Here is a 26,583-nt window from a genome sequence, read left to right as displayed (position 1 = left end):
CAGAAATAAATAAATATGAAAATAAATATATGTGGGGATAGTGAAATATAAAAATAAAAGAACACAAATAAATGTAAAATATATATATATATATATATATATATATATATATATATATATATATATATATATATATATATATATATACATAAATGAAAATATAAATAATTTTAGGATTAAATAATAAATTATTTATTTTTAATTTCTGCAGGCTTGATCCTCCATATTTTATAACTGCTATTTTTAATTACGGTAATTAAACATTAGAATAACTAAAAAAATATATTATTGGTGCATTAATATACCTTGCAGCTCTTCAGGCATATTTTATAGACAGACAAATTCATGCAAGGCAGAAAAATAGAAAAGTTCTACTGAAGATGCAGCATTTAATAGCAACTAAAACACTATACATAAAAGCACATTTAATTAATATATTACTATAATCAAAATATATTTAAATACATTTTTATAAAAAGTTTTTTAAAGATTGATGGTTTTTAACTTTTAAACCCATTTAAATCTTTACACAAAGTAACATATACCATTATAATTGTGCAGATTGTACTTCAAAATCACATGACCAAAACTTAATTTTTGGTACTAGTCACTGTACTGTAATGATCAAATAAATGAATGAAATCATTACTCACACAATACAAGTCAGGAGTGCTCACAATATAATTATACCATGATTATTATAGAATAAATTATACATTCCTTTGTATGACACATGCTTTAATCAGGTGTCACGCCTTTAACATGCGTACCGGCCAGTGTATTTATGAGACAGTTACAGTACACTGGCCTAATGGGAGTGTAACTATTATTATGCAACCAACTTGTATTGTCAAGTGGGTACAAAGTGCACAGTGTAAGGCACTGCAGTACTATAATGTCCAATCACTCTGCCATTGTTTCAAACGTATAAGGCTTTCTCAGTCCATGTGAATTAGCAGCTAGAGATATCCATTGTGCAAAGTTGTGGAGTGACGGGTGAGACAGCATTGTTTCGATGAACTGGTCCACTTCAGAAAGCCTTAGGCATCACTTAAAAAGGAAATAATATAAGCTACAATCAATGATCTGAAGCGAATGACACAAAAGAGTTTGAGTTCCAGGGGAACTCCAACACAAGTCATGTAATGAGAGTAGTGATATGTGTGATTTAACTGGACTCTACTGACCAGGTAGATGTCCAGACCAGACTCAGGTGTGCCCGGGATAGGAGGAGCGCTGTCCTCCAGAGCAATAGTCGAGCTGGACGTTCTACAAAAAAGAAGAAAAAAAACAACCTTGTTAAGTCAGACAGAAACCTATGGTGCCAATAACATTGTATTTAAGTTCTGTGAAGAATTATGGAAGTTCACAAAGACCTTTTTAATTAAACTAATATTTTTTCTTAATTAAGGAAGGATTCTACTTCCTGCTCAGCTACTGTTCGGACGCTCTCGCTTACTGCTCCGCGCTTTGCTCTATCGCTTTTATATTTCTATATTTTATCTCCTTTTATCACCTAATTTTAACTTCAGCACATCAGCACAGTGCTCAAACGTTTGGATTACTACAAAAAAAAGCAGAATTATTTTATTCAACCAGCCTCCCACTGAAAGCTTACATTCCGGGGAAGAGAAAACAAAACTGCCTACATTCATAAGGATAAGAAAATGCCTCCTCTGGAATCTACTTGCTGCTCCAACTGCCACAGACTTTTACAAAGGATTGCAATTCTTGAAACAAAGTTAATTGCGGGACCACCAAACCAGACGGAACACACAACAGAGCTTCGTCATGGACGTCCTCAGCATACAGCCGGTGAGTCCCATGAATCTAGTGCTTCTCGACAGGCCATACTGAGTGTAGAGAAACAAGCCGATCGTTTTACTAATCGATGGCACAAACAGGGTGCGAGACCCAAAGGCACTCGAGACATCAGATTGTCACGAGCATCACATATTACTGCAGTAGCATCCTCTACCCCAGATACGGCTCTGACAAGGACTGCAAACACTGGTCTCCTACCACCGCCTATACATCTTGAGAACAGATTTGAAGTATTAATGAATGAGGAATCCCCAAATTTGATGAATGTGATCACACACAGACAGAATCAGCCAGTAGCTAACACTGATGCTAACTGGGGCTCAAGGTCGAGCAGACAGCGGCACTCAGCTCAGAGCGCAGCCGGGCCCAGGACTCTGATAGTGGGCGACTCCGTAATCAGAAACATTAATAGCAGGGATACAACAACGTGCTGCCTTCCACAAGCAACAACATCTGATGTAAACAGGGAACTTCAGAACATTCTGATGAAACATAAGACTGCAAATCGACTCATCATTCATGTGGGGAAGAATGATATTCATAAAGAGCAGTCGGAACTTCTTAAAAAGGATTTCAATGAACTTTTTGAAACACTTAAAAGACTGAAAGTTCAAACATTCATCAGTGGACCACTCCCAGCAAGAGGAACAAACAGGTTTTCACGGTTGCTTGGGCTTAATACATGGCTGCAAAAAACCTGCAATATAAAAGGAGTGAACTTTATTGACAACTTCAATCTTTTCTGGAGTCAGAGGCAACTGTTTCAACAGAATGGCCACCACCCAAACAAACTTGGTTCAAGAGTGCTAAAGGACAATATCTACTTCTCCCTCCGTCATCCTTCTGCAATGTGTGCCAATCCACTCAACCTGAATGGCACACACACACCTGGATACAGTATGAATGACCACAGGATTTCACTTCAGCCCCTGAATGGACATGCGGTTGACACATCACACAAGGACAGTGATAACACCACTCAGCCACAACAACCTCTGCTCACGGACACAATCTCAGCTGAGCCCTGCCCACAGAGCTCACCACAGACAGACTGTGACATACCAGCACTGCTCCAATATACAGCACCCAAGGACGACTTTCTGGAAAACAGCCAGGGAAACCAGGACAGCATATTACAGCCTCCAATAACACCAGAGCAAAAATCACTCTCACTGGAAACATTATCACTCTCTCCAGCATCTCCACTTCTGTGCTTCTCAGAGAAAATGGAACAACTGGTGCACGCTGGAACTAGACTATCCCACTCTTTTGCTGCGAGCCCCCAGATACCAACCAAAAAACGCCAGGCCCCACAACCACCAAAGCCTACGGGCCCAGCTCGCCCTCCCCCTCCTCCTGTGAGAGCTCTTCGGCCTCTGCCACAGCGCCAGGGCCCACACCCTCCTCCGGCGGCTCGAGGTGAACCAAAAACAACTGATACCAGCTCTCAGTGATATGTGTCGGGTCCCCGCTATGATAACAATAACTTTCTCAAATGTTTACAGAACAAGCGGGAACCCAGTGTGCCTGTATCTTTTTCTATTGCTGTTCAATTACATGATAGAAAGTCTAAGGCCTTCAAAAGCCGTACAGCAAACCCATCTAATCTGGTGCCTATTACACGACATACCAAGATTGCTGTGGGGACAAAAAGTAAGACTGTTAAGTTAGCACTTTTAAACATCCGCTCACTTAAAAATAAATCACTTTTAGTCAATGACTTAATAACCACATACAACCTGGATTTCATGTTGCTAAATGAAACTTGGCTAGAAGAAAGTTGCAGTGCAACAGTCCTCAATGAAACAGCCCCTCCTAACTTTACTTTTATGAGTGTCTGCAGAGCTGTCAGAAGAGGCGGAGGTTTAGCTGCTCTTTATAAAGATGTCTATCAATGTAAGCAAATATCATTTGGGAATTACCCGTCTTTCGAATATCTGGGTATTGTGTTAAAAGGTGCTCCACGCATTTTACTTATCATTGTTTACAGGCCTCCTAAATACTCTCCAGCTTTTGCTGAGAACTTAACAGAACTGTTAAGTTCTATTTCCTCAGAGTTTGACTGCTTTGCCATTGCTGGAGATTTTAACATTCACATAGATAATGCAGAGAACAATATGGCAAAAGAAATCAAAACTGTTTTAAAAACTTTTGATCTGACTCAGCATGTACATGGAGCCACACATAATCGTGGACACACTCTAGATTTACTTATCAGTAAGGGTCTAAACATTTCATCAATTGTTATTAAGGATGTAGCACTGTCTGATCATTTTTGTATTTTCTTTGATATATTGATCTCTCCTGCCATTGAAGCTAGATCTGTGTCTGTCAAGAAGAGATGCTTAAATGAGAACACTAGTGTACTATTTATGAAGGCTATATCTTTAACACCAAGCATATCTGCTGACTCTGTTGATTTTCTCCTTGATTCTTTTAACTCAAAAGTTAAGAGTGTAATTGATGATATTGCTCCTGTGAAAGTCAGGAAGAAGAGTGGCAGACAAAAAGCACCTTGGAGAAACTCAACAGCAGTGCAAAATATGAAAAGACAATGCAGAAAAGCAGAGCGCATGTGGCGGAAGACAAAACTTGTAGTCCATTATAACATCTACAAAGACAGCATCCATGCTTTCAATAAGGAACTAAGCAAAGCTAGACAGACTTTTTTCTCGAATATTATAAACAGCAATATAAACAACACGCGCACTCTTTTTGCTACTGTAGAGAGACTGACAAACCCCCCAAGCCAGATTCCCAGTGAAATGCTCTCAGTGAGAAAGTGCAGTGAGTTTGCTTCTTTCTTCTCTGAGAAAATCAATAATATCAGAAAGGTGATCAGCTCATCCTTGAGTTGCGCTGGGGTCAGGCAGATCAGACAACAGGACGAGAAAGTAGCCACTATGTCTGATTTCGAAGAAATTGATGGCAAAATTTTGGAAGAAACCGTACAGCAACTAAAAACATCAACCTGCGCCCTTGATGCACTTCCCACATCTTTTTTCAAAAATGTGTTACACAGCTTAGAAGCAGATCTCCTAGAAGTGGTAAATGCCTCACTTCTCTCTGGGAGTTTTCCGACCTCCCTGAAAACTGCTGTTGTCAAGCCCCTCCTGAAAAAGAGCAATCTGGATAAGACCATATTAAACAACTATAGACCGATCTCAAATCTTCCTTTCATAGGCAAGATCATTGAAAAAGTTGTCTTCAATCAGCTGAACAAATTCTTAAGCTCGAATGGATACTTTGACCATTTTCAATCTGGTTTCCGACCGCACCACAGTACAGAGACCGCGCTCATAAAGATAATAAATGATATTCGCTTAAATACTGATACAGGCAAATTATCAGTGCTGGTACTACTCGACCTCAGTGCTGCATTTGACACTGTCGATCACAAAATACTTCTTGACAGGCTGGAAAACTGGGTCGGGCTTTCTGGGATAGTCCTAAAATGGTTCAGGTCATACTTAGGAGGCAGAGGTTATTATGTGAGTATAGGAGACCATAAGTCTGAGTGGACATCCATGACATGCGGAGTCCCTCAAGGCTCAATTCTTGCGCCACTCCTATTCAACCTGTACATGCTCCCAATGAGCCAAATAATGAGAAAGAACCAAATCGCTTACCATAGCTATGCAGACGACACACAGCTCTACTTAGCCCTATCGCCTAACGATTACAGCCCCATTGACTCCCTTTGCCAATGCATTGATGAAGTAAACAATTGGATGTGCCAAAACTTTCTTCAGTTAAACAAAGACAAAACTGAAGTCATTGCGTTTGGAAACAAAGATGAAGTTCTCAAGGTGAACGCATACCTTCAGTCTAGGGGTCAAACAACTAAAAATCAAGTCAGGAATCTGGGTGTGTCTCTGGAGTCAGACCTTAGTTTCAGTAGTCATGTCAAAGCAATAACTAAATCAGCATATTATCACCTGAAAAATATTGCAAGAATTAGATGCTTTGTTTCCAGTCAAGACTTAGAAAAACTTGTGCATGCTTTCATCACCAGTAGGGTGGATTATTGTAATGGACTTCTCACTGGCCTTCCCAAAAAGACCATAAGACAGTTGCAGCTCATACAGAACGCTGCTGCTAGGATTCTGAGCAGAACCAGAAAATATGAACACATCACACCAGTCCTCAGGTCTTTACACTGGCTGCCAGTTACATTTAGGATTGATTTTAAAGTATTATTACTGGTATATAAATCATTCAATGGCCTAGGACCTCAATACATTGCAGATATGCTCAGTGAATATAAACCCAACAGATCACTCAGATCATTAGGATCACATCGGCTAGAAATACCAAGGGTTCACTCTAAGCATGGCGAGTCTGCTTTTAGCTACTATGCCAGCCGCAGCTGGAACCAGCTTCCAGAAGAGATCAGATGTGCTCCTACAGTAGCCACATTCAAATCCAGACTCAAAACACATCTGTTTAGCTGTGCATTTACTGAATGAGCACTGTGCCACTGTTCGTCCGACTGTTTGCACTGTATTTTACTTTATGTTTTAATTATTCTGATTTCTGTATTTTATCTTTTATTCTAAACTGTTTTAATTATTCTGATTTCTTTTGATTATTTTAATTTCTTCTATGTAAAGCACTTTGAATTACCATTGTGTATGAAATGTGCTATATAAATAAACTTGCCTTGCCTTGCCTTGCCTTAATATGTCTATATTAGTGTGTGTGTGTGTGTGTGTGTGTGTGCGCGCGTGTGTGTGTGTGCGCGTGAGCGTGTGCGTGTGTTTGTGTGAGTAGGTGTGTGTGTTTGTGTGTGTTTGTGTGTGTGTGTGTGTGTGTGTGTGTGTGCGCGTGTGTGTGTGTGTGTGTGTGTGTGCGCGTGTTTGTGTGAGTATGTGTGTGAGAGCGTGTGTGTGATATAAACACCTGTTTTCTGTTTGCAGTTCAGTTTTCACATCATCTATAGAGGAAGAAGAAGACAAAGTGGCCACTGAAATAGCCGGATCCAGTCTTGTGGAGCTTGGAATAACATCAGGTTTCTGAGGGGAGTGTTTATCTGTCATAAGGAAGTAGCATTGGAAGAAATTATTTATGTTGAATGTCAAAAATATTAAATTGTATGGCATCTCTTGTAAAAATAGAAGTACATTTTATTATAATTTTAAAGAGTACCTATGGAAATAATATACTTCAGAATAATAGAATAGAATATTCTATATAATATAAGAATATAAGAATAGAATACACTCAATTGTGTATTTAAGCCCTTAGTTTCCATTGTTTGCACTATACGTGGTTGTGTATCTTTACTTGCATGTTTCTTAGTTGGATTTTGATTAAAAACGGTTTGCTTGTTTGTTGTACTCCATTCATCATGCGCTCATTGCATCATTACAAAAACACTACAGTTAAAGCTATAATCAAGTACTTTGCATGTCCTTTAGTAGTATGTTAGTCAACACATTAAATTAAGTGTACTTCTTGAAAACATGGCAAAATACTATTAAAACACAATGGTTTAAAACGTACTTTAATGTAAAACTATTAATTTGGCATTACATTTGATTATTTGTTCACCCTCATATCACTCCAAAAATAACAACATCATCATGCATGTTTGGAATGAAATGCACTAAAAAATGACAGAATTAAACATTTTTGGTTGAACTGTTCCTTTAAGTAAACATGTAAGATTTTTAAATGAGTGTAATAGGGAAGTACTCTTCTAAGTCGGCCTATACAAGAAGCACCTGTATCATCGATGTTTTCGAGTTTTTCAAGGCTTTGCGCCCTCCTCTCTTCTTGACTCTCTTCTTTTACAGTCGACAGAACTTCCTGTGAGGCTGACCTACACTGGATAGAGTTTTTCTTCCTTCTCGAGGACGCACCACGAAGAGCTAAAAGTAAAGAAGGGGGGAGAGAAAGAGGGAGAAATGTGAGATGTGGTACAGCATTTCAAATGATCAAAATCATTAAATCAAAATTCCCTTGTAAATAATAAAGAAGCATTAAACTTACGGTGAATCTTTTTAAATACTGTGCCACCCATGAATTTCAGGAATCTGTCAGCGTAGAAATTAGGTCTATGGACAGATACTGTGTCCTAGCATGCAAAGTTGCAAAAAGCCATAAATCATATTAATGTTCAAATAGTAGTATATAAGAAAATAATATTTCAGTTTTAAAAAAGGAAAAATACATACACCATCATGCACAAGAGCCTTCCATGAGTGTTCAACCTTCTTTATAAATCTATGTATATAAGATAGAAATATTCATTATTCAACATTTAATTATGCATATCAGTATCAGTAATTATAAAGTATACATTTTTTGTCAGGTGTGTCAATCATGTGGCTGCAAACACACACGCATGAAGACTAAGACCAGCGGGATAATCCACAATATATAGACTTCATTTACAAACTCAAACTCACAGAAGATCACAAAGAACCACACATCAACACAAACGTAATCGCAGACAAGAACCGACCAAGAGAAACTGAAACATAGGCGCTTCGTCCGAAATCTCATACTGTCTAATAAGTAGGTACTACATTTGAATTTACATCACGACCGTTAAAAAAGTACGTTATATAAGTATGAATGTGTCATATGAATGTAATCCAGACGTACTAGATTGCCCATGTTGATACTGTCACATGACCTACCAGCATCAGTTGCGTCGCTTCACTTCCATTAAAAAATCCTGTCCCGTGGCCTCATGGGTTCTATTAAAGACAGACTTCAGAATCTCACGGGTAGTAGTGGGTCATCCAGGGACTTTTCACCTACTGTTTTTCCAATACTATGTTTTCGCACAAACTTCTCTTTTGGCTTACTGTTTTACGCATACTATATAGTAAGGTAGTATTCGATTTTGGACGCAGCAAGGGAGTATAAATAGAAACAAAGGAAACTAAATGAAGAACAGGTGAACATAATCAAACAATCATTTAGTAACCATAGAAACAAACTAACAACGGGAACAAAGGGAACAGAAACTAAACAGAAAGGAAACAGAAAGGAAAATGTTACAGGAACTGTAACATAACCGTTATAAGGAGACTCATACCTGTAGGACTGCAGGATATCAATAATCCCCAAAAAAATCAGCAACTTCTCTTCTTTGTGTTTAGCAGGGATGCCACCCATTCTAGAAAAAAAACACATGATTATTTCAAAACTAATCCAAACTAATTCAAAACTTTAGTCAGTCATAAAATCTATTGGAAATGTTTTAAAGAACAGAGGAAGTATTTTAAATTTTTTGACATTCTAATACCCCCCTTTTTTAGTCGATCAGATTCCCTGACAACACAATTTTTTCTATGAATCATTTTGTGTATTCAGATTCGGTGACAGGAAAAAAATAAAATAATTATAAGTAACATTTATTTGTTAATAAATTTGGTATAAATATATATTTATACCATGGTCTTTCTGAATACTCTATTCTGATTGGCTGGAAGGCTTTGCTGGTTTTGAATTAAACTCACAGCATCATTGTTAATATATAGAGAGAGTTGCTGAAGAGACGCAGGTAATAATTTCTCTCTCTCTCTCTCTCTCTCTCTCTCTCTCTCTCTCTCTCTATTTCAATTTAATTCTATAATTCTTACGCACTACTTTTTCTCAGTCTGATTCAAAGTGTACAGATCTACGAGCTGTAACTAAAATAACCGTACATTTTACCCTTTACCCTTCAAATAACGCAGAGCAAACATCAATAGCACCTTTAAGTTGTCAATGCTGGCAAATGACAATGGTATAACATAGATATCACCAAGGCTGCATTTATTTGATAAAAAAATACAGTAAAACAGTAATATTGTGTGTAACACTTTATTTTGATGGTAACACTTTATTTTGATGGTCCCGTTTGAATATTCTGTTAACTTTGCAACTACATTTCAACTAACTCTCATTAGAGTATTAGTAGACTGTCTGCTTTATTATGATGCTCCTTAACAGACATTATACTAACTATAAGTAACTTTGCAACTACATGTCAATTTATTCTAACCCGAACCCTACCAGTTCTACTAATACTCTACTAACACTAACTCTTCATTTTCTTCTGTGTGGGCCTCTGAGTGAGTTCACGAGAGCCACGACGCATGCGCGAGAACTGAGAATATATATATACATATAGCCTATATAAACTTACATAAACTTAAAAAATAGATACTTTTACTTAGTCCTCAGATGGAGGAGGGTTGCTGCTAGCTCCGTAAAGGTATTTCTGTCCCTCCCAAACTGCATTGTAATGGTATGTTTAGCCGCCAGAATTAAAAAATGCTCAGGGGGAGAAACCCCCTGACCCCTCCTAACATGATCCATATCACCCGTCAGAAAACAATTGCAACGTCTCAGATTGTGCCCCCCCAGAATTTTGGCTTGCATGACGCCCCTGATCTTCTCAGTTCTCGTGCATGCGTCGTGGCTCTCGTGAACTCACTCAGAGGCCCACACGGAAGTTTTTGCGCACAAAAAGTATTCTCGTCGCTTGATAAACTTTTAAGGTTGATAAAGGTTGAGCCACTGTAGTCACTTGGACTATTTTAACGAAGTCTTTAGTAACTTTTCTGGGCTGGCAGATGAAATCACATAGCAGCCTCTGAAGGAGTGAGCCAGCTCTCAGATTTCATCAAAAACATCTTCATTTGTGTTCTGAAGATGAATGAAAGTCTTACAGGGTTGGAACAACATGAGAGTGAGTAATTACTGACAGAATTTTCATTTTTGAGTGAACTAGCCCTTTAAAGGGACCATCAAAATAAAGTGAAACCATACTGTGAAATTTTCTTGCAATTTAAAATAACTCTTTTCTTTTTTAATATATTGTAAAATGTCATTTATCCGTGTGATGGCAAATTTACTGCCATTACGGCTTAATATATTTTGTGCTGCGTTTTTTTTGCTTCAGGATTCTTTGATGAATATAAAGTAAGAAAAAACAACAACAGCATTTATTATCAATTTAATGCATCCTTGCTGAATAAAAAAGTGTTAATTTCTCTTCTTTTTTTAAAGTACTGACCCAAACTTTTGAACGACATTTTTGGAGAAAATAGCGTGTGGTGAAAGTTTGCCAAACAACTTAAACCAAGGCTGCATTTATTTTATCAAAAATACAGTAAAAACAGTAACATTGTGAAATATTGTAACAATTTAAAATAGCAGTTTTCTTTTTTAATATATTTTAAAATGCCATTTATACCTGTGATGGGAAAGCTGAATTTTCAGCAGCCATTACTGCCTAATATTTTTGTGGAAACTGCAGTATTTTTTTCAGTATTCTTTGATGAATATAAAGTAAAAAAAAAAACAAGAGAAAGGGCGTGTGGTGGAAGTTATCCAAACAACATAAACCGCTTACGGCATCTTTTATTTCTGTTTACTCTGAAAACGGAGCGATTCCACTCACGTGTCGTCATCGGCGTCAGCGAGAGGCTCGGCAGCTTTGCCGTCTCCTTGAATGGACTCGCGGGCTGTGGAGTACAGGACCCTCTGCCCACCCTGACGCTTACTGTCCCCTCGGCCTCCTCTCCCCCTCATCTTCCTGTCCAGAACATGGATTCCCAGCAGCAAACTGTAGTCCATGATTTTAAAACTTTCCAGCACCTGAGGAAGAAAAATAATGGAAATCACAACCACAAGTCAGAAAATGCAGAAAATACAGCCGGCAGAAAATGCAGAAAATACAGCCGGCTCAATGCAGCGCCAGACGTGACGCAAGTGTTTTTTGCTAGTTTCAGCCTGAGGCTGTTATCATTTTCACGTCCTGCGCCATGTTGTTTAAAACGCAAATGCATTTGTGCCTATTTGAGCGCCCATGACTGGTCTGAAAACGAAGTGTGTTCAGGCGCATTATTAGCGCGTTGCTATTTTGAGGCAACTGAAATAGACTGAGCCATTGACTCAGTGTGGTTGAAATTTTAAAAAGTAACAACGGAATGCGAGGAATTCTTCAGTACACACAGAAAAACCTAAAAATGCTCAAAATTCAAACTAAAAATGCTAAAACTGTCAGGGTTCTACCCTGGCAGCTTTGTCTGTGTTGTCTTTGTTTCATGTCTCTATGTTGTGCTTGAACATATGGCTCTGTCTTTGTTTGTGTTGGCCATGTGCTCCTCTGTTCCTGCCTCCTTGTTTCCCTGTACCACACCCTCTTGTTTAGTTGAGTCCACGTTTGTCTGAGTGTTGTCACCTGTTTCTCATGATCTCTGCTCCCTTGTTTGAGTCCTCGTTTACCTGAGTGTGTTCACCTGTTCCTTGTCCAAGTGTTGTCACCTGTTCCTCTTGTTCTTAGCTCCCTTTATATGTCAGCTCTTTCCCTCATGTGTTGCCAGTTCGTTAGATGTTGTGCTACTGTGTACTTCTGTGCTACATAGTTTGTTTCTTGTTACTAAAGTCTATAGTGTTTTATTTGTAGAAGTTTTTTAGTGCTTAAGTTCCGCCATCGGACCTGTCTGTCTTGTCTCATCTCCTGTGTCTCTAGTTCCAGTCCTGCTAGCAGAGTGTCCCTGGCTGCTCACACTCTTTGCTTTGGAGGAAGCCTAACTGCTGCTCGGCTAGTTACTACGGCTTTCATTGTCTCATCCCTGCCTATTGTCTGGACTGTTCACCTCTCCCACCACATCTTGTCATCTGTCTACTGTTTGTCAATAAACCTGTTAACACTCGTTCTGCATTTGAGTCCTCCTTCATAGACCCGTGACAAAAACTTTACAAAAACATTATTTTATAAATGTCTACATGTGTATCTGAATACATCCTTAAGAAAAACTGACTTTAGGACCCAGGGGAAACAGCTCTTTGCTCCAAATAGTGCTATAAGGCCATCTCGTGGCTAGTGTCATGATACTTCATTTTTATATATCTTTTTTTCACAAGAAATATTTTGAGCTGAATTAAAAGGTTTAGGCATAAAATTGTGAGTTATTTTGAATAATAAGTTGAAAGAATGTGAGGAATTTGCTTAAATTACTATTTATTTATCAATTAAAAATATTATCAAAATGAAATAAAATAAGCTTTCTGGACAATAAAAAAAAATTAAGTATAATTTTAGGGCTTCAGATCATTTTAACCCTTGAGGGAAGGATTTGTTAGAAAACGCAAGGGAAGGATGAGCTCATTAGTAATATGAGCCTATAGGTGGGTCCACAATGCGCGTACACTCTGCTTATTACATACACACTCTGCTTATTACACACACAGGGATGCGCAGCAGCACACAAACATGACAAATATTAAAAATAAAAGGATTACAATGTAAAATATTATTATTGTCTACATAATGATCTGGTGGAATCCGGCTTGTCCCGTAGATTGTCTGCTTGTGAGCTTTAACCTCGTGCACGAGCAGATCCGTTTGCTCTCTGGAGACGCGTTCGGTCTTTCCGCCTGCAAATTCCGCAAAAAAAATAATGCACATGTAAATAGTGAATCCGCCATAACGTGAGCGCAACTGGCTTTTAAAGGGAATGGGAGATGACACTCTGACTGGTTTATTTCACGTTACGCCCAAAACACACCCATCACTCATTAAGAGAATAGGGACGACCCTTTTATACCATCCGCCGGGCGCGCCAACCATTTTTCCCGTCGTTAAAGTAGCAAAAGTGGATTCGGAAACGCCCTAAGTGTGCTTTTAGACCATGTGCTTAGATCGTTAAAATAGGGCCCAAAGAGTTCTCCAGTGTTCAACAACACGACTCACCCGACAATCTCTCTGAAGAGTCTTCATCAAGGCACTGTACGTGTCTGCATCGAAGTAAAGACCTTCGTGCATCTCCTGGAAGTCCAGATCTTTAAAGGTCGGGGAAGATTTGCCGCGCTCCTTCCGTGACGCTCTGCGTTTGTAAGTGGAGCCCTTCAAGTCGTATTTGTAGTGCATTTTCAAAGAGCGAGGCAGAATGTTGTTCATCACCACCAATCTGATATTAACACCGCCACACTGAATGCAGTACAGCCCGTAAAACTTCGGTAAGAGGGTCCTTGGGTTCTGATTCAGATTCTGCAATCGAGAAGGACAGATACGTTTTTCAAAAGAGAAAAGAATCGCTGTTAAAAATATGGTACTCTTACTGTAAAATTGCCAAAAGATAGTGGGGGTTGACTGTTAACTGACTGTTTAATGCTTTTTAAAAAAAATTTAAAAGTAAACAGCGCCATGAAACGGCAATAAAATGATTATCTTGAGTCTGCATTTCTCATTTTTATATTTAAACGTTAATTTTAAATGTGTGGAATTGGAATGTTTTAGATGAAAAAAGATTCGCTAAAAAGACAGCAGTGTATAGTGCCGTTTCTGCCTGTATTATGGTCACTCTTGTGACACGTTGTGTGGCTCACCATGTAATAACCTGGAAGCAGCTTCTGCAGAAATTCAGCTTCTTTGTGCTGCACAGTCTTTATAATGAACTCATCATCACTGGTTAAGTAAAACCACGAGCTACTCGCTCCAGGGTTCGACAGCTCGATCAGAGGTTCTTTACAAATAGAGTACTGCAGATAAAGACATGCATTAATAATGCAGATTCTACAAACACATGTGCACTTTCATTTTCAATGGTCTCATTTCTGTGTTGTTTATGTTCACTGGAATTGAAACTTCTAAAAAATAATTAAAATAAAGCCAAAATGAAATAAAATATAAATTTCAAAAAACGCACTTAAAACTTTGAAAAAATTTAAATTAAACAAAAATTAGATGCTGCCTTGGCTGCCATGAAATAAAACAAGTTTAAATTAAAGTACTAAAACTGAAGTAAATATAAATATATTAATAAATATTAGATAGAAAATAACACTGCCTTGTTTGTGTCCCAATGACTTTGTAATAACATCATTTACAGGATGCTAAACTTTTTTTTATTAGTTATTTATTACATTTGTCCTATTTTTTAATATATTGACTCATATATTGTTTAATGTAATGCAACATTTGAAATAAAATATACATTTTGTTCATTTTAGCCCATTATTAAGTTACATTTTAACTTTACATTACATTTTTAAGGGGCTATATGTAAGGATTTTCATGTATTAATTGCTTTTTTTATTGCCAATGTGTGAACAGCTTGTAACGAAACTTCATAAAAAACTTAAAGTCTTAGTTGTCTATGAAAGGCTGAAGACTATTCATTATATGAAGGAATCAGGACGTTTTCGCTGGGAAAATCCAAAGTATGTGATGTTAACATGAGCTTCTCTTCCGTTTAAAGATACATGAATTGAATGCTTCTGTTCGGGATAATGGCAAAAGATCTATTCTGTACTGTAATGTCAAAACATACATTGTCATACAAACAAAAGGGATTAATTCAAACTATTGTCTTAGCCAGACTTATATAGTCTGTAGTTAAGTATACTTTAAAAACGTTATTGTTATTGAGGAAAAGCGCAGCACATATTTACATATTAATCTAAACGCCACTCTCAGCAGTGTAGATGGTGTCGCGATGTTTGTTAACAATATATAGTATCACTGCAAAGGTATTTACATCTTCTTTTTACTTCTAATCACATTCAGTCTCTTGTATGTTACATGTGCACGAGTGCGAGGACGAGCGTTAAGTTGCTGGCTGCAGTTCACTTAATGGCCACTGGTGTCGCAAGGGTTTCTGAATTCTACATAGCCTAGCCCTGGCATTTTTTTGTGGAGAATATGATCTTTTGAAATTTCAGCAGTATTTTTTTTTTATGATACAAGTGGTACTGTTTCCTGAGAATGACCTGCTTACTCTCTAGAATTTCAGGATTCTTGACTGTAAATAATTAACTTAGTCTTACCAGATAATCGTCTGGTTTAATCCCAAAGAGCTCCCTAAAGTAACGGAAAGCCAAAGGAGCATAATTCTTAAAGCGAAAGTCAGGGTAATGATGAGCTGGGGTCAGATTACTGCCTTCGCTGAAAGACAAAAGAAACAATATTCATAACTTCGTTATTAAAACAAAACTGTGTCGCACTATTTCAAAACCTAGTGACCCTATACAGCATTTTTAGGCATTGACCAATTACTGACCAAATGCAGTAGGAATTTAGCTGTGCTAATTAATCATGCAGAAAATATTAAACAAGCTTATATCAAAATACAACAGAACTGTTGACATTTGGAACAGAGCCATTGTATCTCAGTGTTTGAATAGTGAGTAAATGGCAACAAAACATTACATCTGTTGAGTGTGAAGCCCGGTACATGTACGTTAATACTGTACCTTGGGAGAAAGACACTCTCAACAACATAAAAGTCTTGCATGAGAACATCTCTGTCTGGTTTGGAGGTCAGATTGCCGACTGTGTACCCAATGCCGAGCTGGATGGCTCCTCTCAAGGCTTCAGCTGTGGGCTGAAGAAAATTTATGAAGAAAAAGGAAAAGTAATCATCACTGTGCAGAGATAAAGGCCGCTCTTATCAGTTCTACAGTAACAACACACATGGGAGGAAGTCATAGACGGAAGTTGAGGCAAATGGCCGCATTTACAAGACGACATTTACTTGGTATTACTGGTAGAATGTCACAATGTGAGCAAATAAATATAAAAATATACAGTATTATGAAAAAAATACAGTATGGTGAAACTAACGCTATTGGATTGTGATGGCAGATGTAAAAAAAGTGTAAAATCTAGTGTTTTATCAAACATTAAGGATGCTAGTATAACTCTGAACCAACTAAATGTCTTTCACGGACTCAATTATTTTCACTTTAATTTTGGAAACTAATTCTGGAATCATAATTGTCTTAGTCAATGCAGGGAAGAGGAGAGGCTTGGATCTAATTGCAAACAGTATTTATTAAAGAAACAAAAACGTAATCCATTTAAGGAAGGAATAAACAAAGCAAACACGAACAGAACAACTGCAAACCACGCAAAGACAACATCTGACAAACACTGACTAAATGGGGGTATTTATACACAGGAAGACAAGAGGCTAACACGGAACAGGTGAGGGTAATGAGTTACTAATGTGGGTAAGTGTGGAATCTAACAAGGGTAACTATAGGAACAAACAAGGCAATGGAAACAAAGGAAATAGGAACTAATCACAGGGAGTTAAACAGCATGAACAATAGGAACAAGAAATACACTTCAAAATAAGAGTCCTAAACGCAAGACAGGAATCATAACAAGAATGACCCTACTGCATTACAAAAAAGCACAAAGCACATGCCCAAGTGAAAATAAGAAATTATATTTTGCATTAAAAAATTAATGCACATTTTTTTTCAATGCAAATAAACACATTTTCCTACCAATTTTGTTGTTAATGTAATACGTCCAGACACATTTTTTTGGAATTGTAATATTTTCTCTGATTATAATTCGATTATAAATACTGTAACACATAAAGGAAAATAATCTGGTACAGACAAAATTATTATTATTATTTTATTAAAAGCTTTTACTGTAAATACTTAATGGTATTAATACTCAAACAAATGATAGCAATCTTACTTATTTTTAGTCAATTTAAGTATAATTACTTATTGCATTTAAAAACTATTTTAATGTATTATTTTAATATGAAATTAAATATTTTATGAAATTTATATATATATATATATATATATATTTTTTTTTTTTTTTTGGCACTACAGTAGGCCTAATTGTGGGGAAAGTGGGCAAGTAGGTTCTAAATTTAAATAATAATCTTTATTTTTTTGTATTTATTAGTATTCTATGATTTGGGAGTGAAAAGTGACCTGGACATTTTCCTAAACACTTTATGTAAGATGTATAAGTATTACAATGTATCACGTTCTGTGTGTCTTTTTTCCACGTATTCCTGCAGTCTAATTATTTCTGTCCTCGTTTGTTCCAGCTATTTCTATCCTGGAATTGACAAACATTGGCCCTTAAACGCAGCAGGCCATTTTGTGGGCAAACACCCACTTTGCTTATATCCTAATATCCCTTATATCATGAGCCTCCTGTCCATGGTACACATGGCACATGGCTATAGTGTGATCACGATTAACAGTCAGTAGGCAAAACAACATTTCAGACCACAAGTAGCCTACTGTATGACAAATCAGATTGGGATATGCAAAAACCAAATCCTACTAAATCCCAAAAGAGCTCAAAGCACAAACCCTACATTGTGCTACAGAATAATATGTTGGGTTAAGCAAAAATGATGACAATTAATCAATTCATCCCTGATAAGTACAGATAAATTCATAGAACACACCTTTTTGTGGTCTTTGCCCCCAGTTTTCTGAAGTCTTCCACCTCCGGTCTCGTCTGTTGTTGAACTCATCTATTATTTACAGTAAATACACAAAATGCAAATAAATTACAATAATAAAAAACTGTCTCAAGGCCCCAAGAAAGAGAAGATCAATATAACAATACTGCACTATTAAAATAAGAATATGTAAAGGTAGCTTTAGTTGTGAGCGCTGTGCACATTATCAAACAGGAAATGAAGTCATGTGATGTTCCTGTTCTTGGTAAAGTTCAAAGCTGCTGATGCAAGAGATGCAACTGTAAAGCTCATTAGAAATCCGAGAATCATGTTTCCTCCTGACACAATTTAAACGTTTCAGTCTGACCGTACCTTTATGATGCAGCATATGTGGTATTTAATCTCACAAAATTTAGAGAAGTTGCAGTTCTGCTTATTCACAGGAAAGGAGGAAACAAAGGAGGGAAAACACATGCAAAATTAAACACTTTTCCTCTTTATACAGCAGCGCTCTATACAAATAAAGCTGCCAATGGAATCAGGGAAAATAAAAGCTGTTTGCCTCTGACGAATGTTACAAAAACAAAGATAGATAGATAGATGACAGAAAGACAGACAGAAAGACAGATGACAGATAGATAGATGGATAGACAGATAGATGACAGACAGAGAGATAGATAGATAGATAGATAGATAGATAGATAGATAGATAGATAGATAGATAGATAGATAGATAGATGGATAGACAGATAGATGACAGACAGAAAGATGACAGAAAGACAGATGACAGATAGATAGATGACAGATAGATAGATGGATAGACAGATAGATGACAGACAGACAGAGAGAGAGAGAGAGAGAGAGAGAGATAGATAGATAGATGACAGACAGAAAGACAGATGACAGACAGACAGATGGATAGACAGATAGATGACAGACAGAGAGCTAGATAGACAGATAGATAGATATATAGATGACAGACAGAAAGACAGATAACAGACAGACAGATAGATAGACAGATATAGATAGATAGATAGATAGAGAGATAGAGAGATAGATAGATAGATAGATGATAGATAGATAGATAGATAGATAGATAGATAGATAGATGACAGAAAGACAGACAGAAAGACAGATGACAGAGAGATAGATAGATAGATAGATGACAGACAGAAAGATGACAGAAAGACAGATGACAGATAGATAGATGACAGAGAGATAGATAGATAGATAGATAGATAGATGACAGACAGAAAGACAGATAACAGACAGACAGATAGATAGACAGATATAGATAGATAGATAGATAGAGAGATAGAGAGATAGATAGATAGATAGATGATAGATAGATAGATAGATAGATAGATAGATAGATAGATGACAGAAAGACAGACAGAAAGACAGATGACAGAGAGATAGATAGATAGATAGATGACAGACAGAAAGATGACAGAAAGACAGATGACAGATAGATAGATGACAGAGAGATAGATAGATAGATAGATAGATAGATGACAGAAAGACAAATGACAGACAGATAGATGGATAGACAGATAGACAGATAGATAGATAGATAGATAGATAGATAGATAGATAGATAGATAGATAGATAGATAGATAGATAGATAGATAGATAGATAGATAGATAGATAGATAGATAGATAGATTTTGTGTTGAGACTTCAAACCTTTTACACTCTCAGGAAAATGCTTTCTTTAGAGGTACAACAGGTGGGCAGCAAAAAAGCGTTCACAGTAAAACATTCAGGGTACATATTAATACTCTTAAAGTGCTAATGTGCCCCTTTTAGGGATGGATAAAGTGTGAAGTAGTCGCTTTAATGACACTGCCCCTGTTGTACCGCTAAAGGCTATTTTATTCGTACAGTATAGCGGTTTCCTTACCTTGTAAACCACTCTGTTGTTGATCAGAGGTCAGAGTCCCCGCATATCCAGCGGAAAATGACTCCTGGCGTCTACAAGAGGAATAAATAGAACATGAGTAGGTGTCTAAGGGGTCTGTCAGTGACTGATACTGAAAGTGAAAGACATTAAGATTGTGCACAGGCGAAGGAAACAGAGTGCTAGTGAAAGTAAACAAAGATGGAAAGATAAATGGAATAAGTGAGAAATTAAAGCTATTTATGCACACACACAAAAACACATGTTGAGTTCATCTGATGCACCGTGTGAGGCTCATTCGTTCCAGAAATGACACATCACATGCCCACACACCACTGAATGTTATGAAACATACTGCAAGATAATCAAATCCAGTAGTTGATGTGCATAGCCTATTTCCTGTTAATGAACTGATGGCAGCATTATAAACAAACGTGTTTCTGTGCTATATATCCCATGTCTATGATGAATCGCTGTAAGGAGAAAGAGTAGTTAGAAAGCATCTAAAATGTTCCCATGTTAAAGCATTGCAGACAACCATTGCAGGTTTTGATTAGTCTATACAGACATTATTTGATGTTGAAAGCTCCTTCTTTGACGTCAAACCCCATATTTGGCATATTTAGGTAAAAAATGAGAAATGAGTTGTACATACCTCAGCCACACTAACTGCTACAAACCAACACGGTAACTACTTGGGAATGTGGATTAAAGTTCTTACTGTACTGACTGGCTCCTCACAGTATAGCCTCTAATATCAAAGAAGACGGATTTGCAACTAATCATGAAATCTTTTGTAAGACGGCCTGTTCCTCAACGTCCCTGCCCACAAAACAAGCAAACAAACCAAGCCAAGTACGTAAGAGTCCTGATTCTCCAGGCATGGCCGGTAAGGCAAGGAGGATATTGCTTAAGCCGTTATTGTTTTCATGGATTTGCTGATTTGCTCATATCTGTGTTGCGAGCTGCAGATAATCAGATATACAGGGCACAAAGTTATAAACACTGCAGTTTATTATACTTTGTACTTTATAAAAATTAACCAGCTTTTACAACCAACTTAATTTTATTTTGGTATAGGTATAGCCATTAGAGTATTAAATGTTTTTCTCTTTTCTCAGTAATTCTCAACATTTCAGAAAAAAACGTTAACACTCAAACATTCAATTTGAAATTCCATGGTGTTCCAACTGTCCTAATAATAAAGAAAAAAAAAACCCTTAAAAATCAGTTTACATATTAATTATTATTATTATTATTACTTAAATGTACCAAAACAAATAACTTATTAATATTTGAAAATACTCAAAACAAATCAAAGTCATGTGGTGCAACCAGCATAGAAACATGCAGGAAAAAAGCAACCACCTGAAATATCATGATTTCTTTATTTTTTTTGCTCAGACCATATAATGCCCTAGCAACCATACAGAACACCTTAGCCGCCACATACCAACAGTTTACAGAAAATATAAAAAACTACCTATAAGTATTGTGTAAATGTCCTCACAGCTTGTTGTATAAAGCGTTATACACAAGTGACTGTGTCACAAGGTGTTACGGGTGCTGTATCGTCATAAACAAGCGGTTTCATAATGAGCATGGACTTGTTAAAGGTCAGAATAGCTCAAGAAATGTTGCTTTACTCAACAAGAAACCAAAACTATTTCGGTTATATAAATATGACTCTTAAATCTAAATCAGAGATTTAACAGTAGTTGACATAACGGTTCCCAAAAGGTTTATTGTAAGAAATTGATTGCAGAAACGCAGCATGGACCGAGATTTCCCGACCCTTAATTGCAACTCCCATGACCCACTGATTGCATAACTGACTGGTGAAGAAGCCCGTGCATTATATGTATGGGTAGACTTAAAAAAGCCAATCTATAAATCTCTCAGCACACAGCTGGTTAGACTGACACATAAATGGAAAATTTCCAGGACGGCCAATTCAAAAACTGGATGTTCTCTATAGTCTCAAAGGTTTAATCGTGTTCTTCACACACGGAACAAAGGATTTGCCAGAAATAAGGATATTTGCAAGCCAAATCACAGGATGGCAGGATCAGCAGGGCTGAAATTTCCTCAAATCCTGCAACGTTCTCAATAACCTAATATTTTAAAACTCTCACATCATCATTACACCCTCACACCCGGCCTGGGGTGAAACAATAGGTCTTTATCAGTGGGGAGAGGCGTGGATTCGAGCACAGAAGCGGAAAGCCTGTTTGCATTTGGCGTGGAGTGAGGGGAAAGCAAATGACACATGAGTCATGACATAAACCGGTCACATGACCCGCTCAGATCGCCTCTGTAAACACAGGACACCTATAAAACAGTGCACTTGGCGATTAAAAGGAGAACAGTAACTAACAAAGATGATACCGATGTGAACAATAGCGTAACCAGCGTTTGGAGATCAACTGAAGACTTCTAGATGTTTCCTGTGGCATCTGTTTAGTCTCTGTGATGTTTGTATTGTAATTATGTCAAAGCGCATCAATCAAACCTTAGTAAATTTGCTTAACTCTTTCCCTGCCAGCGTTTTTTTTTTTTAAAGTTGCCAGCCACCACCAGCGTTTTTGGCCATTTTCTCAGAATATGGCCCCCAGAATATTTTGTTTTATGAATATCTGAACATGCAATTTATCAAAAGACAGAACAGACCCTCTGCTGTTAAACAACAACAACAACAACAACAACAACAACAACAACAACAACAACAACAACAACAACAACATCAAAACAGTTTTATTCTAGCTTCATGCATTCTTTTTTGCCAACATTTGAATGTTGATAAGTTTTATTTAAAAAAGCAACATTTTTAACAAAAAGCTGAGAAAATCACGTTTTTGTCAGACTTATTGGTGCGTTCTATTATTTATCCGTGTCGGAGTTCCGACTAGGAAGACAGACATTACCTAGCAACACGCACCAACACGCCCCCTTTCCTCGGATTTCCCAGCTCGGAAGTCGGACAACCGCGAGGACACCGAGCAAGAATTCCGATACGGAATCCAAGATGGCTGCGCCCGATGTAACTTGTATGAATTGTTTTCATTGTTTTTGGACCGCTTTGGTTGTTTAAATGACGATTTTAATAACTCGTATTATCGCAATACCTTACTGCATCCGTATCACTGCCTGTGGGTATGGGAATCGGTCTTGTTGTGAGTGCAATATTGAATGAAGCCTTGTTTCAAACGGGTATTACTAACGTGGCTTGTTGCTAACAGAAGATAAACTAAAACATGAAATAAAATGAAAATTTTAGAAGTTCAAATGGCTGCGTTTTGATAAGCGCCTAGTACTAGCCTGTGCTACCATAGCTACAGTTTTCTGGGTGGCGTCCATGTTTTTTCTCCGACTCGGACGCGCAAAACATACCAGAACGCTTGAAGTGTGGAAGTGACGTCATATCCGAGGGCCGAGTCGGTTCGTTGACAATAGTAGAACGCAGAGTTAATCCAGATCAGATTCAGAACGATGAACAAAACACAGATTGAGTAGATTGAGTCCATCAACACCCCCAAAGCTTCACAGTCATATAGCTTGTCCTGGGTCGACACTTCATTCAGTAACGTTAGGCAGTTTTGATTTATATGTTTAATGTTTGATCATTGCATTATTTTACATATACATATGATTACACATGAGATTGCTTGTTTCTGCATCTTCTTCGCATGTGCTTTGATTCAGTACTCTTTCAGAAGATGTGACAGAGCGCCCCCCTACCTTATAACAGTGAAAACAGAAACCTCACAAATAACGGAAAATTCCGTGTTTGGCGGTGATAGAGTTAATGGGACCAAGTGAATAACTTTCTTTTTCCATACATGTAATACAGCGCTATCTTGCATCTATGTATAGATGTATAATACATCTTTGAATGCTTATAGGCATCCGTTGACAATCATGGCTGTCCTTCTCATTCCACTGTAAAAAGGGAAAACATCCAATTTTTACATTAGTTTTTTTTTTTTACCTGAAAACAGCAACTGAACTGAAATGTTATTAGATCAAAAACTTTTTTTTACATTAGTGCATGTTGTTTTCGAATATTTAGAAAATTCAAATTTGAGTAAATGTTGTGCAAAATAAATGTTAATTTCAGGAATTTTGTATCCGTCTCATTGGCTATTATCACGACTAGTGAAAGACAAGCCAATTATTAAAGTCACTATGAAATCAAACATGACCATTCTTAATTTATTTATGGAATATTACAGTTTATTATATACCTAGATTTATCCGTGCACATCTTTATTTATTTATTTAGATTCTCATGTCCTTGTAATTATTAATCAAAATAACTTCCCCTCCCTCTTGCAGCATCTCTTCTCTTCTCTGATGACGTGTTTACTGGGACAAGGGCGAGACAATAACCTGTCACTCACATGAGATCCCCCAATAGCAAACCACAACCATCCAACTATCCAATCAATTCCTGATGGACAAAATCAAGTCCCGCCCGACATTTGTTCTTGTTCAAGAAGCCGTTTCACCTGAATATACGTCAGAATAGAGTGGTGCAGGTATGACATCACTTTGTAGGCCAAAGAACAAAAGCAAGTTAGCATTTTAGCATTTCCATCGTCCTGAAGTCAATTGGTTTTTTGAATGGGATTTTGTTTAAATGGCTGAATAAAGGTCTGTGGTGAACACAAGCTCAAGATATTTTCACGTTTTATTCTACATCAATATTACCCCACTCGTGATTTTTTTGAAGCTGTTACGTGTCTTGAAAAAGGCGGTTGCTAACAGGTGGCTAAATGAGACTACCGAGGCTTTCGAGGAGATTAAACGTCATCACGCCGAACAGGTTAACTCCGTTCACTTTTACAGTCTCATTGTGCTTATACTTGTGCTCTTATATATTATACTAACTTAAACGCTCTGGTAAAAGGTTTTTAAATAAAAACTAAAGAGAGTTGTCGGAAGCTTAGTGATGGTGATGGGCCGTGGTGTAGTTCGTTCATAGCCTACCTTTAGCTTTTTACTTCTTTCAAAATCCAAAAGCCTATGGGAAAATCCTATTGAGTATTTGACGAGGCAAACTGAGAGTTGGCCTACAAAGTGACATCATACCTGCACCACTTCATAGGAAGAAGCCATTTTTGCAACTTCCGTTTCATGCCAGCTTTCAGCTGCTATTACAGGGTTCTCTGGAACTTCTGATTCTGATGAGTCAACAGCTTTCTGTGATCAGATATAGTATAATGGTGCAAAAATTTATAAATGACCATTGTTCCTCAAATGCAGCTGCATGTCACTCTTACTTTTTAAATAATAAAATATTTTTACTGCAAATGAATATTAGGGTTCAGAATCATTTGATAAGCAGCAGTCTCATGCCAAGACATGAAGTCAATCAAAAATAACCCCCTTCAGGATGATTCAGGTTTTATTTTGTGATAACTGTCTGACTGAACATGATCCTTTACATATTTGGCTATTTTAGTGCTCATTCTGCATAATGCCATTTCAAAAATCGCTGTCAATGGTTAATATAATACAATTTATGTGTGTGTGTGTGTGTGTGTGTGTGTGTGTGTGTGTGTGTGTGTGTGGTGTGTGTGTGTGTGTGTGTGTGTGTGTGTGTGTGTGTGTGTGTGTGTGTGTGTGTGTGTGTGTGTGTGTCAGTGTGTGTGTGAGTAGGCTAAATATTGTGTGAAATAATTGTTTAAACGTATAGTTTATCTGATTCTTGATTGCGTATTAAATTGTATCACAGTGGCATTAATCATTAGTTCCCCTAGATATTGGCATTGGCATCGGCCACATGCCACACGTGTGTGTGTGTGTGTGTGTGTGTGTGTGTGTGTGTGTGTGTGTGTGTGTGTGTGTGTGTGTGTGTGTGTGTGTGTGTGTGTGTGTGTGTGTGAGAGAGAGAGAGAGAGAGAGAGAGAGAGAGAGAGAGAGAGAGAGGGCTAAATATTGAGTGAAATAATTGTTTAAACTTAGATATTTTATCAGATTAAATTGTGTCACACCGGCATTAGCCATCAGTTCCCCCGCATCGACCATTAAAAAACAGGTAGTGGTCGAGCAGTAGTTTAAAAGCCACAACCTTGTAATGTCCAGTCTACCATACAATAACTAACTTCAGTCTGTGATGCAGAATTCATTTCTTTATAATTTTAGCTGCATGCATAACATGCAAAGCATCCGAGGCTTCGTGCGCAAATGTTGAAGAGCGTTTGAGGAAGTAGCGCTCCCTCCCTTTACTGCAAACCAAACCAATTTCACACAGAACAAAGTGCAGCCCAGTTTACTCATTACATTTTTAACGAATGATGTTAATAAATGTAGAATACGAAAAGACACTCTTACGCAGTATAGAAATCCCGTTTAACCTTTTAATAAACAATTTGGCTTCAATGTGCTAAGTTATTATTGAACGTTATGAAGTATTTCTCTTTAATGATCATCAAACTGGTGTGTGTGAGAGCTCACGCATTAAATGTGAATTTCAGATCGTTAGCCTACTAGGCCTACATTAAAGAAAGCATTAAGTAATACTGGAATAGGCTATAAGTAACAAAAAGACTTACCGTTAGTGTTTTTCTGATAAAATAAGAGAAGCCTACAAGTAATACATGTATATCATTAAGCCATGGCTTGTTTCTCAGTGACATTTGAGAGCGTGTCGAGCTTCAGGTTTTGACTGTCAA

General features: G+C 37.4%; 1 protein-coding gene across 2 annotated transcripts; it reads right to left on the bottom strand.

Annotated features, from left to right (window-relative positions):
• Positions 1–364: 364 nt before the first annotated feature.
• pip5k1ba (phosphatidylinositol-4-phosphate 5-kinase, type I, beta a) lies at positions 365–26,583 on the bottom strand. Of its 2 annotated transcripts, none has more exons than XM_077243182.1 (15): positions 26,464–26,583; positions 19,910–19,980; positions 18,009–18,077; positions 16,030–16,160; positions 15,604–15,721; positions 14,164–14,316; positions 13,529–13,825; positions 11,231–11,427; positions 8,876–8,956; positions 8,004–8,052; positions 7,819–7,903; positions 7,551–7,697; positions 6,727–6,856; positions 1,188–1,269; positions 365–1,050 (listed from the first exon to the last, which is right to left on the bottom strand). In XM_077243182.1, the coding sequence occupies exons 3-15, from the start codon at positions 18,075–18,077 to the stop codon at positions 1,048–1,050; spliced, it is 1,542 nt and encodes a 513-aa protein (XP_077099297.1). In that variant the 5' UTR covers positions 19,910–19,980; positions 26,464–26,583; the 3' UTR covers positions 365–1,047. The 2 variants fall into 2 exon arrangements, with proteins under 2 accessions (XP_077099297.1, XP_077099298.1); XM_077243183.1 differs by lacking the exon at positions 26,464–26,583 and adding an exon at positions 20,562–20,741.

Source organism: Siphateles boraxobius, unplaced genomic scaffold (genome assembly GCF_051911475.1).
Source record: "Siphateles boraxobius isolate OS27281-9 unplaced genomic scaffold, OSU_SipBor_1 25, whole genome shotgun sequence".
NCBI classification, from domain to species: Eukaryota; Metazoa; Chordata; class Actinopteri; order Cypriniformes; family Leuciscidae; genus Siphateles; species Siphateles boraxobius.
This window is presented reverse-complemented; position numbering and strand designations above follow the sequence as displayed.

Bases quoted from the DNA above. Each gene is read 5' to 3' on its own strand.
- pip5k1ba (XM_077243182.1), bottom strand. From the start codon at position 18,077: ATGAGTTCAACAACAGACGAGACCGGAGGTGGAAGACTTCAGAAAACT. The intron at 16,161-18,008 runs GTGTGTTCTATG...AATTTTCTTCAG, and splicing joins GGGGCAAAGACCACAAAAAG to CCCACAGCTGAAGCCTTGAG. The intron at 8,053-8,875 runs GTATGAGTCTCC...TTATATACATAG, and splicing joins GATATCCTGCAGTCCTACAG to ATTTATAAAGAAGGTTGAAC.